Source organism: Micropterus salmoides, unplaced genomic scaffold (genome assembly GCF_014851395.1).
Source record: "Micropterus salmoides isolate LMB-PRFRI ecotype aquatic unplaced genomic scaffold, ASM1485139v1 Ms_hic_scaffold_5, whole genome shotgun sequence".
Taxonomy (NCBI): Eukaryota; Metazoa; Chordata; class Actinopteri; order Centrarchiformes; family Centrarchidae; genus Micropterus; species Micropterus salmoides.
In genome coordinates, this window is record NW_024044237.1 from 14690712 (window position 1) to 14707236 (window position 16525).

The 16525-nt window shown below is 41.9% G+C and overlaps 2 protein-coding genes and 1 long non-coding RNA gene across 5 annotated transcripts; 2 read left to right on the top strand and 1 right to left on the bottom strand.

Annotated features, from left to right (window-relative positions):
* The first annotated feature begins 849 nt into the window (after positions 1-849).
* Positions 850-5849, top strand: pcdh20 (protocadherin 20). Its single transcript, XM_038699558.1, has 2 exons — positions 850-1030; positions 1553-5849. The coding sequence occupies exons 1-2, from the start codon at positions 983-985 to the stop codon at positions 4064-4066; spliced, it is 2562 nt and encodes an 853-aa protein (XP_038555486.1). The 5' UTR covers positions 850-982; the 3' UTR covers positions 4067-5849.
* LOC119888828 lies at positions 5068-7133 on the bottom strand. Its single transcript, XR_005441956.1, has 2 exons — positions 7050-7133; positions 5068-5173 (listed from the first exon to the last, which is right to left on the bottom strand). It is a non-coding gene; the product is annotated as an uncharacterized LOC119888828 (long non-coding RNA).
* On the top strand, positions 6737-14246 carry plp1a (proteolipid protein 1a). 3 transcript variants are annotated; one of them, XM_038699568.1, is made up of 7 exons: positions 6737-6873; positions 9271-9457; positions 9604-9760; positions 10111-10279; positions 11481-11554; positions 11662-11727; positions 13652-14246. In XM_038699568.1, exons 1-7 carry the CDS (start codon positions 6870-6872, stop codon positions 13787-13789), a joined length of 795 nt encoding a protein of 264 aa, XP_038555496.1. In that variant the 5' UTR covers positions 6737-6869; the 3' UTR covers positions 13790-14246. The 3 variants fall into 3 exon arrangements, with proteins under 3 accessions (XP_038555496.1, XP_038555494.1, XP_038555495.1); XM_038699566.1 differs by lacking the exon at positions 6737-6873 and adding an exon at positions 7034-7309; XM_038699567.1 differs by lacking the exons at positions 6737-6873; positions 13652-14246 and adding exons at positions 7040-7309; positions 12111-13497.
* Positions 14247-16525: the final 2279 nt, after the last annotated feature.

Here is a 16525-nt window from a genome sequence, read left to right on the forward strand (position 1 = left end):
TGTTTTGATTGGGTAAATGCATGCCTACCTACAGGCTAATTCCTGACTCTAGCTGGACTTGAATAAAGGGTATTTTAGTATTTTAAAAAAAAGAGGTCTCCGTGTGTCAGAACAAAATGTTTTAATATTCTGTTTCTGCTGTAGTGCAGTTCTCTGCTCTGTCGACAGAGGCCCCTCAGGTGCAATTTCTTTCAAGTTCAAACTGCACAGAACAGCTGTTCAAGTCTGTGGGCCAGGGCAAAATACTCCATTTCGGTCAAATATACTTAAAGTAGCAAAAGTACTCATTATGCAGAGTAGCTCATTTTAGAGAGTGTCATATTATATTGTTGACGCCTTATAGTGTGCAGTGAATTATGTAACAGTTTAATGGGGTAGCAAATTGAATACTTTTAATTATGTATAATAATGTTGGGTAGTTTAAGCTATGAAAAATGCCTCATAGCTTACCATATGTTTTAATCTAAAATCTAAACTTAGTAACCTAGTTATAAAGCTGACAAATAAATGTAGTGCATGCAAAGTACATTATTACCCTCTGAAATGTACTTCAAGTGCAGGCTGAGCACTGATGTTCACCTACACAAGAAACTACCAGTTTATGTGTTCTCACAGGAATGCAGCAAGACACATTAAACAAATGATGACAAACCAGAGAGCGCTAAACTAGTCAGAGGCCATTAAAACATAAGGAAGTAGTTTTAAAAAACAGGTGGAAGGTGTGCCAATCCAACTTGTCTGGCCAATCAATAAGGCCTGTAACCACATTTGGCAGTTGCATATTAATCCTTTTCATTTTTCATCCTCATTTTTTTGCTGCAAAAGCAATGCAGGTAAACCTGTTACCTGTCTCCTGACTTCCAGGTAAGTGCTGTAGGAGGGGCATGTAATGAATCATGCCTTCAGCTGTGCAGGTTTAAGTTGCTGCTTCTGTCCTCAGTGTTCACTTGCTGCCAGGGAACTTGGATAACGTGTGAGGTCAATGGGCCATGGGACTCCTGATAACATGAACTGGGCTGGACTACTAAAGGTCAGTGAGTCAAAAGCAATACAGCGATGATCCATTCTGATTGTATCTAATTACCATCTCAGTGTTTCTGATTGAGTGAAAGTGTATAAAACTGGAGTGTTATCCTTTAGTGTGCGATTAAAAAAAAAAATAGAAATGCACTGAATGTGTGATATAGCACCTGGAGAGGCACTGTAGAGTTTTTGGGTTACATAAAAAATTGGGCCCACCCAGAGCGTCTGAAAGATTTAAAGAAAAACTGATAAAAATATTTGTGAAACTGCAGAAATATATGCAAATGTACTGGGGCTGTGTTATTTGTGTGTGAGAGTAATTGGCTGAAGATAAGTGAGGGGCATCACATTACCTTCATTGTGCATGTTGCTTGCTTTCAAAAGAGTTCAGTCAGGCATGAATTTTAAACCTCATCATCTCCAGGGAAAGCTTCTATACTTCAGTTGCAAGTGCAACAGAAAGACTGTCGAATCTATCGAAAATACTGGTGCATTTAAAAAAACTTTTGTTTGTTTCTTCTTCCGTCAGAATCTGCTGGTTGTGGCCCATCTCCAGCAGATCATATGTGATTCTGTCCAGTTTTCAATCCCAGAGGAACAGGAGCCTGATATTCTGGCCGGGACACTTAGTAAACACTTTCATCCTCCGTACCAGCTCCTGACCGAGGATTTCTGGATGGACAAAAACACAGGGAATTTTTATACCAAGCGAAAGATGGACCGTGAGGCCCTCTGCCCCGAGAAGACAAAAGCTGAGGAATGCATTATTCTGTACACTGCTCTCGTGGGGCCTTCAGGAGATTTTATACAGATTCCTGTAATCATAGAGGACGTCAATGACAATGCACCTCGTTTTGAAAACACTGAAATACACCTGAATGTGTCCGAGGACGTGGCTGTCGGGACCAGCTTCTTGTTGGATGACCTGGCTAAGGACAGTGATGCCGGACGTAATGGCGAGCTGTATTACCGCTTAGAAGATTCTTATGGTGTTTTCAGTTTAAAAGTCGAGGAAGACGGGGCTGTACTCATGCTGGTTGTGCAAACGGCTCTGGATAGGGAGACTCTGGACCTGTATCAGATGGCGCTGGTGGCCACTGACTGTGGCTCAGACCCTTTAAGTGCTACAGCAACTCTAACAGTCACAGTGACAGATGTTAATGACAACTGTCCAAGCTTTAGCTCCGACAGCCCCCGCAGTGTCACCATCCCCGGAAACTCCCAGAAGAACATGCTGGTTGCTCAGGTCAGAGCCACAGACCCAGATTCAGGCCCGAATGCTGCCATAGTTTACTCCCTCAGTCCCAAAGTCTCTGAGCGGGCCAAGAAGCTCTTTAGCCTCGACAGCCTCACTGGGTACATCAGACTAACACAAGACCTCCAGAGTGACAACTCCGAGGAGCTGTTGTTGAAAGTGTTAGCTAATGGCCATCACTGCCCCCCAGCAGACACTCAGGTAACCGTATCCGTGCTCCCCAAGGCAAACCAAGAGCTGACGGTCAAGATCGGGTTCATAGCGGAGCATCAAAACCAGACTCTGGTGTTACCAGAGAACCAGCCCCCCACCGTCTTAGCTGTTTTAGAGCTTGAGGGTGACAGCAGCTTTAAAGGCTCATCTCTTTCCATTGACAGTGAAGTGCCTTTCACTTTGAGCCCACAGAATGGCAAATATCTCCTTTCCACATCAAAGCCCCTTGACTATGAGATGAAAAGGGAACATCATATTTCCGTGCTAGCGAATGGGAGATCAGCTGAAGCTCATTCCAGGCTTGTGATCAGGGTGATGGTGGCAGATGTCAATGATAATGCTCCACATTTCCTCCAGTCCCACTATCAGCTGGAGGTGGAGGAAAACAACCAGCCAGGAAAGTCACTGCTGCGAGTCTCAGCCTCAGACGCAGACAGCGGATACAACGGGAGGGTGACCTACCGGCTGGACAAACACACATCTACCATCTTTAACATTGACCCTGTCACAGGTCAATTGTCGGTATCAGCCTCTCTGGATAGGGAACAGCAGGATGTATACAAGCTCACCGTGTTTGCACGAGATAGCGGTTCTCCTCCCTTGGAGTCAGTGACCACAGTATCCATTTGTGTTCTAGACCAGAATGACAATGCCCCTATTTTTTTAACCCCTCACTTCATCTTTTTCATCCTGGAGAATGTACCACTGTCCTCCCAGGTGGGGAGGGTAGGAGTGACAGACCCAGACGAAGGGGAAAATGGGAACACAGAGTTGCATGTTGTAAACAGCAGTGGACCTTTTGTTGTGGATAACACCCAGGGGATACTACGCACCACCACCAACTTGGACCGTGAGACAGAGGACCGCTATGAACTCTACCTGCTGGCCATCGATCATGGGCACCCGGTCGCTTTGACTTCCACTGCCAGGGTAACTATCTTTGTGGGGGACATCAATGACAACCAGCCAAAAGTGATCCTTCCCAGCAGCAACTCCTCATGCCAGACTGTCTCTCCTGCAACCTCAACAGGCACCATGGTGACAAAGATCTATGCAATCGACGAGGACTCAGGCCTGAATTCGGATATTACATACACTGTTGTGGCATCAGAGCCAGAGCAAAACAGCAGCCCCTTCCAGGTGGATTCAAGTTCAGGGATCATCACTGTAGCTCAGCAACTTCTACAGCAGGATTTGGGAATGCATCACCTGTTCATTGTGGTCAGAGATGGGGGGAAACCAACTCCACTTTATACCACTGTCTGGGTTAATCTGTTGGTCAATGACAGCATGGAGCCCTGCCACTTGGACAGGACGCCCACCTGGATGGGGACACCTGTCATGTTTCCAACAACCTCAAAGTCCATCATCTGTAAGGAGGAGGACAACAGATCTGCTCAGCTGATTCTGTTAGTAGGCCTTGGTATGATGCTGGCATCCATAGGTTTGTTCGTTGTGACAGCTGTTTTATACCTGAAACAGAAGAGAAGAAGTCTACAACATAACAAGAGGAGGCACACTGAGGAGAACGAGATTCCACTCAGGCTCAAACGCAAATATTACTCTGATGACTAAGAGATTAAAGCAAGCAATATGTGTAATCACTCATAGTGTGTCAAAGATGAAATCAGCCTCCGAATTTAATACTTTCTGAATATTTGTCAAAAGCTTCTTGTATTTTAACAATCAAATTAGTTGAATTATTCTGATACACAGTGTGTTCAAATATTTGTCAACAGCAAAATTCTCAACATTCTGTGGAAAAAAAGGTGATCCATTTTCTGATAATATTTCTTGTGAGCTACCAGAAAAGCATGTGAAGGTTGTACTGAAAAGTTAAGTATTTGAAGTTACCAGCAGAGGCTTGTTCCCTGTGCATTCTGTAGCACAATATATCATTTCACATAGGCAAAGTATACAGTGTTAACCACCATCAGATAGAGCACATCAAAGCAAGGCATTCCTAAATACCAGTGTTCCAGTCATTATCTTTAGAGATTATCCTCCATGACCCCTGCAGCGAGACGAAGACTGAGGTAATGGTCCACTAAGTTGATTGGGCCTTTCTCAGATTTCCGACTGAGTGATGGGGAGTCTGAACTATTTAGACACACAAAAGGGTTTAATGTTCCTGCGGTGGAGAGGCGATGAAAGTGTCTCAAGAAGCAGCTCTGAGACAACCATGGGAGGCGGAGCGTGGTTGTGGACAGGTGAGAGGCGGCCGAGGGAAGGCACACCACCATCTCAAGTCACCGCCACCTGTTACCCGATAGCGCTGCTTATTAGACACAGTGCTGCATGAATGGCATCCAAACGGCGGAAAACCTACTGTACTGCACCCAGTAACTCAACAGGTTTGTTGTTTTGATGACAGATGTTTTCAGTGAAATCACACTGTGTTCAAAGAAATCTTTGCAAAAGGCAGTTGCTCTCATGTGATACTGATACATTTATATGCTGGGGAACAATTAACATATCAAACCAGGTTAAGTGATGCATAAACTATGAGTGAGTCAGGGAAAAATGCGTTTACAAATCTGTGAACACACAATTACACAAAGAGGGCAGGCTACTTGTTTAAGCTTTCATTAAATATATATTTTATCTTTTCATAAACCATTGAGTGATCCTTTCAAGAAACACCTGTGTTAGAGGAAAGGAGGGAAGCCACGCAGCCGGAGCCTGTAAAACACAATGTACAACAACCTGGTTAGTGGAGAACAAGGCTTGTATAACATGAGTGGTGTTTCTCTGAGGATTTCTGAGCCAGCAGCTCAAAAATAAATAATCTAATAGAGCTGTATTGTGTGACTAACAACATTAGCTGAGAGGAAATAAAGAGCCCCATAATAAACTTACAAATTAAAGAAGCATATTTAATACATAAGGAATTACAGATTATATGAGATTAAAACATGGATAAATTAATATTAAAGCAGGCCAATTGTAGTTAAAAAGCAAGCAAAAGGTCAAAGACATTTTTGACCTGGGTGACAAAATGTCTAACATTCTTACAGGCATCATGTTTAGATTTGCCTCTTGACAAAACTGACTTTTCACAACAACAAAAAAAATAAAAATAGTAATTTTGGGATAAAACTCCTCATGTGCCTGCTACTGTACAAATGCCGTGGCAAGAGAAAGCCTGCCATCTGCTGGACATAGATGAAGCCAAATCTGGCTCTTTATTTCTGAGATTTGTCCAGAGGGTGAAGATGAATCAGAGGACAGTCTCTCACTCTGACACAGTCAGGTCGCCTGAGATCAGTGATTTCCCTGCTGCATGCTGCTCTGCTCCTCTCACAGTACATCTCATTTTAATCATTTCATTTCTGAAGCGGAACATTTGATAGTGAGTTATGGTGTTGCATGAGCTGACATGGACAAAGAGACCAGCTGGCACTGGCCCCAACAGGCTACCCAGTGGATTATATCTGAGATGCACATCAGGGGTTTTATGATTTCAAATGACATAACAATCCTGTCGAATTAAAATACCAGTGATGTTTTTCTTATCAAAGACACTAGACGTAGTGATGTTGAAATACCCCCCACAGCCCCTCAACTATCTGTCTTAAAGGCACTATCTAACTTGAAAGTCAAGTGATCCACATATTCATGGTCTGTGAATGCCACTACAAGCTCTGCTTTTAAAGGCACATTCCAGGGCTAAATGGGTCCATTTAAGAGATCACTGATAAAGTGGATAATTGGGTTTTGCTGGGATGTCAGATGGTTCATGTTCAGTAGCCTTCTGTATCTCCAGCACTGCAAACAGACAGTAGACTATCTGGCAGTTTCCTACAAGTCTGTTGAGCATCATGTGACCACAGGTTTATATTGACATTTACACTTCAGACAAATAACCCTCAGTGTCCATTGATATAGCGCCTCTCATCCTTCCCATAGACCATCTGCATGATTCATGAGCTTTTTCTCATTTGGTATGGTTTTATTGATCAGGCTGAAAATGTTGCCATGGTTTTATAAAACAAAAGCCCTTGGCGACCCAGGGACTGCAAGCCCTAGAGTAGGGATAGTCATCTCACTGAAGAGGACAAGTTATTCCTCCTTCTGTATTTGCATAAGACGTTAAGTTGCTCTCTCTCTATATGCAAATATGCGTCAACAATGAACTAAGGAAATTTTCTGAATCTTGACCTCATCATTATTCTTCGCCTTGGAGTTCATTGAAAAGCGACATTGTTTCTTTAAGATTGCACTAGCGGTCATCAGCGGGTCTGTCCATTGTTGGTGGAACAGAAAGCGAGTTGAGATTGATATACGGGGGCCCGAAGACAAGTTGCGCATATCATCAGCGGACCAGCCGCAGTGCACGCATCAGTAGCCAACAAGTCCTGAACGCATCCTTCCAGACATGGGTAAGAAACTGCAGCCGCTGGACTGTCCCTTTATTGGCTTTTAGCGGATAGAATAAGTCATAGCCTACTATGAAATCTGCATTTTATTTGATGTGATTGCATGCTGATGTGAATGGGGCTGTGAGAGGGAATCAGAAGTTATTAAGTCTTTGTCAGTTTTGAGGTCGGCTACTCACCGGCTGATGCTCCACTGGTATTATGAGATTTATTTCATGCTTCAGATGGCAGGGCTACTTTCAGAAGAGCCTTGTCGCCTTTGCTTTTGGTCGCAATCTTTCTCAATTTTTACAGAGCCGAACTTGGCCTCAGCTTTGCATTTGTTTGTTGTTGTTGATGTTTTGTTTTTTACCAGATCCAGGCCTGTATTTTCATCTGAGTCAAAAGCGAGAGACAGCGGGCAGGCTGTGGTTCAGAGGGCTTCAGTTTACTCAGACAGGTGGTGTCATTAGTTAATTGGTACAAGGTGTATCTGAAGGCATGAGGGCTAATAGTGGTTCTGCTCAAAATTCTGGTTTATGTGCATGCTGTTAGCTCCTTGTCATTTACTTATGGTGACCGGCATTATTTATGCACATATAAATATGTAATATTTATATGTTTTTAATTTACTTCATTCCTCATGTAATAATACTGAAAATATGTCTAGCTTTCTCACAGTTTATCTTTTTAAACTTTTTAAACTCCCTCTTCCATTACATAGCTATCTGAATGAAAGTGATTGCGGTTTGCCTCTCTTTTTCTCACTCTCTCTCACACACACACTCACACACACACACACACACATACACAGCTTACACACCGCTATGTAGATGTGTTCAATTAAATAGCTATCTTTTTGCCCCTGCTGCCATCTGTGTTTACTGTAATGGTACCAACCACAGTCTGTCTGCTTCCATTGTGCGTGTCTGTGTGGATGCAAGCATGCAAGCGTGTAATGGCACACATGCACACAGTTGCATTGTTTGTTTATAGATTTGCTTCTCCATCCTCTTCCAGCACAGGCGGCCCACCCCACTGCCACTGTCTTGTCCCTGTGTCTCCCCAGAAGGAAGTCTATGAGTGTGTGTGTGTGTCAAGCATTGAGGTGCCTCTGGCCTTTGTTTGCTTGACATTGGTGGCCCTTGTACGCCCATGATGCTATGGGACAAAGACTGTTGTCTCTGCAACCACAAAAGCAGCCTCTCTCTCTCTTTCACTTTGTCTCTCCTCTCCATCCTCCCCCTGTTCTCACACTCTCCATGCTGGGTGGTGAATGGAGTCAGGGTGCGAGCTGGGGTCAGAGCAGATACATACCCATGCCCTTGGCCTTTGGCATCCATTCAAACGGCATATGACTATTAGGGAGAATGCACAGCTTTACTAAGGGAATGAAAGTGTTTACAGCTGCAGCTTGATCCACAATGACAAAGTTTCAAGGGCCCATATTTTTTTGCGACTGTTGTTTCCAAAATGTTAGATACAATCTTACTTACCCGTTGTGTTATCTAGGAATGCAGATAGTTTCGGTTTATGTGCCCAGGTTTTGAGATATCAACCTCCTAAGATTTCTGCATCTACCCTAATTCAATGGAATTCCACGTAGCGAAGAGTTCCTGTTACTCTGGAAAATCCACAATTTCCTTGTGCACTTTTCATGGGAACTACTTTCTACAAAAAAAACGGTCACTATTAAAACTTGACAACATGGCATGTGTTTCTGGAGTTAGTTTTAAAGTTTTGCTGAGACACCTAGTTGGTTGGTTGGGTGTAGATATAAAGAAAATTAATCACCAACAATTTTTACAATTAACTATTTCATCAATTTATCAATTATGAATTAATTATCAAGCAGAGTCCATCTCTCTAAGTGTGAGGATTTGCTACTTTATCTGTTTCACATCATTGTAAACTGAATCTCTTTGGGTATTTGACTGTTGGTAGGACATAACAAGACTTGTGAAGACATCAGCGTGGGCTCAGAGACACTGATGACTGATTTAGACCAAAAAAGATTGATCGATAACGAAAATATTCTTTAGTTGCAAGCCTAGTTTCAAGCAGCACTAACACAATTCCACTCACCTTCTCCACATTAGGGTGGAGGCAAGAATCTTATAGAGGGATATATCTAAACCAGAGCAAATACAACCAAAGCTATCAGCATGGAGTGAAGTGAGCAAATCTTTTTTTCATACTTTGGGTGAAGCAACCCAGGTACAGTTAATATAACATGTCCATATTAACTTGACAAAGTGGAAAGAGTAAAAAGAAATTCCCTCCTTACAAGCAAGCACCGACCGTACACTCTGCTGTGCATAATTTGTATTTTGGAACAGAGATCTCCTTCTGTGCTGTCTGTCATATTGCATCAGTTAATTATGTGCCTTGACTTTCATGGTGCTGGGTCTTGGCTAACAGGTTGCTATGACTGCTGTATGCGCTGTTTGGGTGGGGTGCCATACTGCTCCCTGGTCGCCACACTGCTGTGTTTCTCTGGCATTGCCCTCTTCTGCGGTTGTGGGCACCAGGCACTCACAGAGACAGAGAGACTCATCGAGACTTACTTTGCCCGTAATCTTCAGGACTACATCACCCTCGCCTACATGTGAGTGGTAAATCTAAGCATTTCCTTCATTTAGAGTGACATCTTTTTAGCATTGCCATGGGATTGCTCTGGCTGTAGTCTCAATTCAGGAGGTTTAGAGTTTTTTGTAACCCTGAATTCCCTGTTTTCCTTTTCCTCCTTCTCAGCATTCTATATTTCCAGTATGTCATCTATGGTTTGGCTTCCTTTTTCTTCCTCTACTGCATTGTGCTGCTGGCTGAGGGCTTCTACACAACGAGCGCTGCCAAGCAAAGCTTTGGAGAGTTCAGGAGCACCATGTGTGGCCGCTGCCTCAGCTCCTCGGTGAGAGGGCCCGGAGTGGGACAAGTAAAGGGGATTGGAGAGATTGGATGGGATTAATACACATATCACTCCCTGGTGGGTGCTGAGCTAAAAATCTTAAAGCTGCTAAAAACCTTTGGGGACATGCAAAGATAAGCAATACAGTGTGTGTTTGAGTGGTTGGGGGCGGGTGGGGGAGTTGGAAGAAGAGTAGGAGAACAGAGAGTGAGATAATAAGAAAAGCTAATCAGGAAAAAGTAAATGTGGTCACTAAGTGAGTCACTGCTCATAAAAACACTCTCTTAGATTACCTATGTGCATCAGGTTATTATGATGATGCGCCCTAACATTTATTCTGCTCCCTCCTACAGTTTATAGTGATGACATATGTGCTAGCTGTGCTGTGGCTGTTGGTGTTTGCCTTCTCGGCACTCCCTGTCTACTTCTTCTACAACATGGATGCCACCTGCCACACCATTGATGTTCTGACTGAGACCCCAGCAAGTATCAACCAGCTCTGTGTTGATGCAAGGCAATACGGTAACAAGACATCTTTATATGACAATATATGAAACTGACTTTTCATTGTATTCTGCTATAGGATATTCTATATTTTTCCTATTTTCAACAAATCCCACAAAAAGACCAAAACCAAACAATGAATTGTATTAACAGCCCGTGTAACCAAAGCGTGTTCCTCTCTGCCACTGACCTCCCAAAACTGTTAACAGCACAGTCTACAGACATCCCAGTAGCTCTGTGAAGCTGTAGCTAGGCACAGATGCTAAATGCTAAAGTCAGCATGCAAACATGCGCGCATTGACAATGCTAACATGCTGATGCTTGGCATGTATGTTCAACGTTGTTAACATCATGCTTTAGTGTGTAAGCATGCTAACACTTGCTAAAAATTAGCACTAAACAGAAAGCGGAGGCTGATCGGAATGTCATTAGTTTTGATGTTGGAACTAGATGAAAAGTCAGGGGGTCCAGCAAACAAATTCTTAGGGAGAACATGAATGTTTGTAACAAATTTCACAGCAATCCATCCAAAAGTGCTGACATTTCATCAAAATGCCAAAATGTCAACCTAATGGTAGCAGGAAAAGTCAGGGGATTATCAAAGTCGTTAAGATTCATTCTCTGGCGACCATGAATGTCTGTACCAAATTTTGTAACAATCCAGCCAATAGTTGTTGAGATATTTCAGTCTGGCCGACCAGAACCACAGACCAGCATTGCCATCCCTAGAGTGTGGTTAGAAACACATTTGTCACACAATGAGCCACAGTGTTGCACTGGGTGACATGTTCCTTCATTACCATGAACATGGGCACTGTATTTTGTGAGTCAATGCCACATAATCTACGCTGATGGAGAACACTCACCAGCTCATCAAATGTGTCCCAAAGAAATGCACTATTTACTGGATTTGGTGATGTTTGCTAAAAAACTACATTGCCCAGCTGTTTAGGAAATTATTTAGCCCTTTTTTTTTTTTTTTTTTTTAAATGAACATATGTGACCTTTTAAACATTAATGTCTTCAAAAGTAACCATCGGGCTTTTGATTGCCATAGACAAGGTAGGGACGTAAGAAAAGTATTGAAAACGAATGAGCAGGTCGTTGGTTTTGGTCTTTTCATGTGATTTGTGGACAATAACAAAAACATAGAATAAAGCCATCTTTATTCTTTGTACTCAAGAGTTTGACTTGAATAGAGAAATTTGATTTTCAACAGGGCTCCTGCCATGGAACGCGGTGCCAGGGAAAGCTTGTGGTATAACGCTGTCCACTGTTTGCAAGACCAGAGAGGTGAGAACCAGGAAGTAATTCAAGCTCTGCAGTCATGTTCTACAATTTGCCTGACATGAAATAAAGACGACATGTTCTCACCACTAATGCAAATCTCCTCCTATCAGTACCGAATGACCTATAATCTCTACATTGCTGCCTTCACTGGTGCGGGCATCACTCTCTTGGCTCTGGTGAGTGATTATGCTTCCACAGTGGGGTACAACAATAGTGTTATGGCTCATGTGACTTAGTGACGCTCAAAGTGTAGGCGGCGAGGCATCTCAGGCCTCCATGACTGATGACTTTTGTACTATTGCTCTCTGTTCCTCTTTCTCAGCTGACACAAACATCATAATAATGCCGTAATGTCTGGTGGGGTTTTTTCAGCCAGGAAAATGGTGCACCCATTATACTCGCATGCTCCATTACAGAAGCTGTTATAGGCATGATATTAGCTATCAAATTAATGTCATTAGCAGTTAATCATGTTTTTCTTATTTGTAGAGTTTCAGGATGATTTCTCTTCTCTGTACATCTGTGCTGACACTTCCTGTCTCTGCTTGTCCTTCCATAGCTGACCTATACTGTGTCAACCACCTATAACTTTGCGGTTCTGCGGTATCTGGGGAGAAAGGGCATAGGGGCACGGTGTTAGGCTCACCAGCTTCCTGTCTGCTCTATCACTACTTCACCAACAACACATGGATCTAAAGGAGCGGCAACAATCCTTCCACATCATCTGCACAGAACCACCTGTGGTCATAGACTCTTAAAAATGATGTCTTGTATTTTTTTACTTTTCTTTATGAGAAGAATATTATTGTTTTGTTTCCCTTCTCTTCTTTTTGTTGTTTTTCACGTGTGTGAGGTTTGCCTGCTGCTTTTACATGCAGTAAGTCTTATTTCAGGATTTTTTAAAAGCCAAGTCACCAAATTATTTGTAAATCGTTACTCTTGTTGCTTGTTTAGTGTTTAAAATTGATTTCTGCTTCCCTTTGCACTCGAAATACAAATAACACACCCCTAATTAATTAACATATGTAAGAAATAACTACCTATTTGTAACACATGTGCAGCTCGAATGCAGCTGTTTCAGAGAATAGGGATTATGGGTTGCCATGGCTACCATCCTTCACATCTGGTTGCTATGGTGGCAGACAAGCACGCATTTGCAGTCTCACGCTGACCCTCAGGACTTTTCTCACGGGCTGGAGAAAAGACTCAACAATGGGAGTCAGGCCTGTTTTAAAAGTCAGCCAATGAGGAGCCAGTTGTGGGGGTGCCACCTGCGCTACGAGTCCCGGCCAAGGGTTATATTACATGTCAAGGGAGAGGTTCCCCTGGACAAAGAGAGGGTTAGACCTCTCTGAAGCCTCAATGCAGCTCTTCTGGGACAGCAACCACACACACAGCCCCATCCACATGCTGCTGCAAGACCCCACCTCCCTCCAAATAATGGCAATGAAAGATTCAAGAGTGCGGGGACTGAAGAAGTTTTAAGATTTTGATGTTTCTTTCTGACAAAGGGACATGCTTATTTAGTTCTGATCTAGAAAGGTCTGATATTCTCTCATAATTTTGAGATGGCAAAAGCACTAGGTGCTAACTTATCAAGTGAACTCATTAGTTGACCTAAAACTCATTGAGTCCCCCCTGCTGTTAACGCATGACTGAGGTACTTTTTATAGAGTTAGGACAGCTTTGTTTGGTCTCTAATTCTTTAGGAATTTTGTTGTAGTTATTGTATAACATCTTTTTACTTACTGTAGCTGACTTCACTACTACTTTTACAAATTGGGTATTACTAACAAAACCTTTTGCAACGTAATAAATAGATTGTTCTGTTTGGTTGAAGCTTTACCCAGCTGTGAGTGGGTGATTTGTCAAGTGGCCCGCTTGCTGTTTGATGATTATTTTTTTGTGTTGGTAAAATTTGTTAATAAAACTGTTCTTTTGAAGTATTTGTGCAGAGTGCCTCTGAAAAGACTTTGTTTGTAGTCTGTGAAAATGCAGTGTCACAGTGTTTAACTGGCGCTCCATCCTTGGCTTCCTGCCACATCTAGGGGCCAAGGTGTTTTGTAAGGTGTTTTGTATTCTCTCCTCTTGTGTTCACAGGTGCACTGTTCCCTGCACTTGGCTGTGAACCAGGTCTACCTGAGGAAGCTGAGACACAGGGCAAATGAGGAGAGAAGCTCTGACCTGTACGGGAGACTGCAGAGACAGTGGAGGGATGCTGTGCTCTCCGTACCCTGACAACACAGACACCTGACAGCACCTCTAGTTTTGCTGCAGGAGCTTTCCATGATGGCCATCACTATTTAGCTGGTCATCAAAATGACACTTTTGTGAAGTGTAACAATTTTTTTTGTTAAATTGATTCCCTTCAGTATTTTGTTTTCATTAAAATATAGGCTATTGTGTTACATCTCAAGTTATGAAATGGTACCAATGCAGTCTTTTTTTAAACTGAGCCACAACAGTTCAAGATGTTGTGCTTATTTCCTATGGTCTGCATTTGACAAATGTCTGTCGAATCTATACTTTCTGTATATTTCCTAAAGTCAGAGATTTTAAAAAACTATGTAGTTTGAAAGGCAAACTTGATGGAAAAACATTTTATTTCCTGCCTAGGTCTGTTTTCACAGTATGCGGTGCATGCTTGATATCCTTTTTTAATGAAAGGGAAATAAACAGTGTTCACTGTCTCTCAGATTCCCACACATACTTGGTCATTCAATTAAATTCAAGGTGTTGTGTGATGAAATTCAAATAAGGTCCATTTTGGGCTAAAATTTCAAGACCTGTGTTTTACTCATGATCTTAATACTGCAAATATTAGGGCTCTTTTCTTGATGTAAAAATTACTGCATAATGGTTGAGAGCTGAAGTATACTCATTAGAGTGACCTATTTTAGTTTTAATAATAGTTGTAAGAGCTTTTGTCATTTTTTTAAAGCCACATACTTCAATGAATTTTCAAGGCATGAGCACAAAAACCACAGACAAGTTAGTGTCTCCATTTGGTATGTTGCATGTTTTATTTGAAGCCAAGCAATGGCGAGTATGCGCCACTTTGCCAGCATGCTGGCACAACCAGTCTTCTCCTCCGTAGTGCAAAAAAGAGGCGTAAGGGGAATTGTTCAATAGATCAACACATCATCAAGATGAGCAGTCTATTTTTTCAACCAGCTTAAATCACACTCAGGGGTTGAGTGCTGAGGCTGAAACAGACGTTAAGTGTCATTTTGTACGTTGTTATAAAATGAATGCCCTTTACATAAGCCATTAATATGGACAGCCAAAAGAAATTAGATTTTACATTCATAAATTACAGCAACATTAAAAATATTGACAAACTGCGATGCAGTGATATAAGACAGCAACATGAGCACAACAGTTTAAAAGTACCCACTGACTCTCAGGTAAGTTAGATTTCAGGTAAACACTGTGATAGGCTAGATTATCTGAAAAGGAACAGGAAGGAATAAGAAAAATAAGCTAAAAGCCCCCAGTTTTGCTTTCAATTAACGTAGGCTACCAGCTTGATTTTGTTAAAATGCCCTACTCAGTTCACAGTTCATAAAGTTTCTCTCATAAGCTGTGAGTACCAGTATTCAACACACCTTATCAAAACTTTAACAGTAATCATATGAACAAGATCATTATAATAAGCCAACATTAAACCAAATAACTGTGCAATAAGTAAATATGACTACCTGATTGGATTTGGTTCACTTTCACAGTGAAGCTCCTGGAACGTTCACCATTAGCCTGCACGCACACTGAAATATGATGCAATCTTTGACTCGAAAGGCAAATAATGTGATCTCACGCTGAGAGAATACACACTACCTCCAACAGGAAAAGGGTATGAGAACATGGACTATAAGGAGAATAATAGTGACTTTGTGCATTTAGAAGATGAAAACATTTTGTCTTATTTATGCAAAAGGTATGGTTGTTTGAGTAGCCTACATATAATATACTATTCCAGCAGCAATCAAAATACTGAAGTTAAACTCAGTTTGAAGCATTATATAATCTGACCTTTTCTTGACCCATACAGACAAACAACAAGCGTGAGTAAGCTCGTATGCAAAAATGTTGAAAATAAAAGTACAGTACCGTCCAGCTGAAAAAAAGTAAACATCGTAAATTGTCAGAATACTGAATGAATGGACAGGAGAGGTGATGTACACACATTAGTGGTAACGGCCTTATCCTTGTGCTCAGGCTGCTTCACATTGCACTGAGACCTCGAATGACCAGACTGACAGCACAAGACGCATGTAATATATCGATAAAGCGCAGGAGACCTTCAGAATAAGCAAAGCGAAAAGGACTGGAATGTTAGGCCTGCCACGCCATCAACAAGGCAGACACAGGATTACAAACATGCCATAATTATAAGAAAAAAAGATTGTTAATTATAATAATTAAAACCTCCTACTACAATCAGCCCTTGATCAAACACTGAAGCCTAATGTAAATATCACCCGTCTGTAAAAAAAAAAAATAAATAAATGTCAGAGGAAGAAAATGTGCTTCACAGAAAAATAAACACCAGTTTATCAACAACAGCAGCAAAAGCAGTATTATTTTTGAACTTTGGGAAACACTAATCCTTACTTCATAAGCAGACCCATGTACATAAATCACGGGAAATAAAAATGATCCAAATAATAATAATTATGATGATTAATAATAATGCCCAACTTGTGTAACTGACACCTCCGGCAGTGCAGTGGTAATAGATATAATAGTCAAATGAATAAGAGCACCACAGCAGCTTGTACCCGATGCTTACAGTCAGAGCTGCAAAACTAAAGCTCACACTTCCCATCCCACTGAACAAAAACAAGACCCATCTTCCTGTTGAGCGCAGCAATCATTTCACTTCCTCGTACCTCAAATTATATTGGTCATCATGCTGATGTTGAGAGTTCCCAAGCACAAGATCTGCCAGATTTGGGAACACTGTCGCTCACA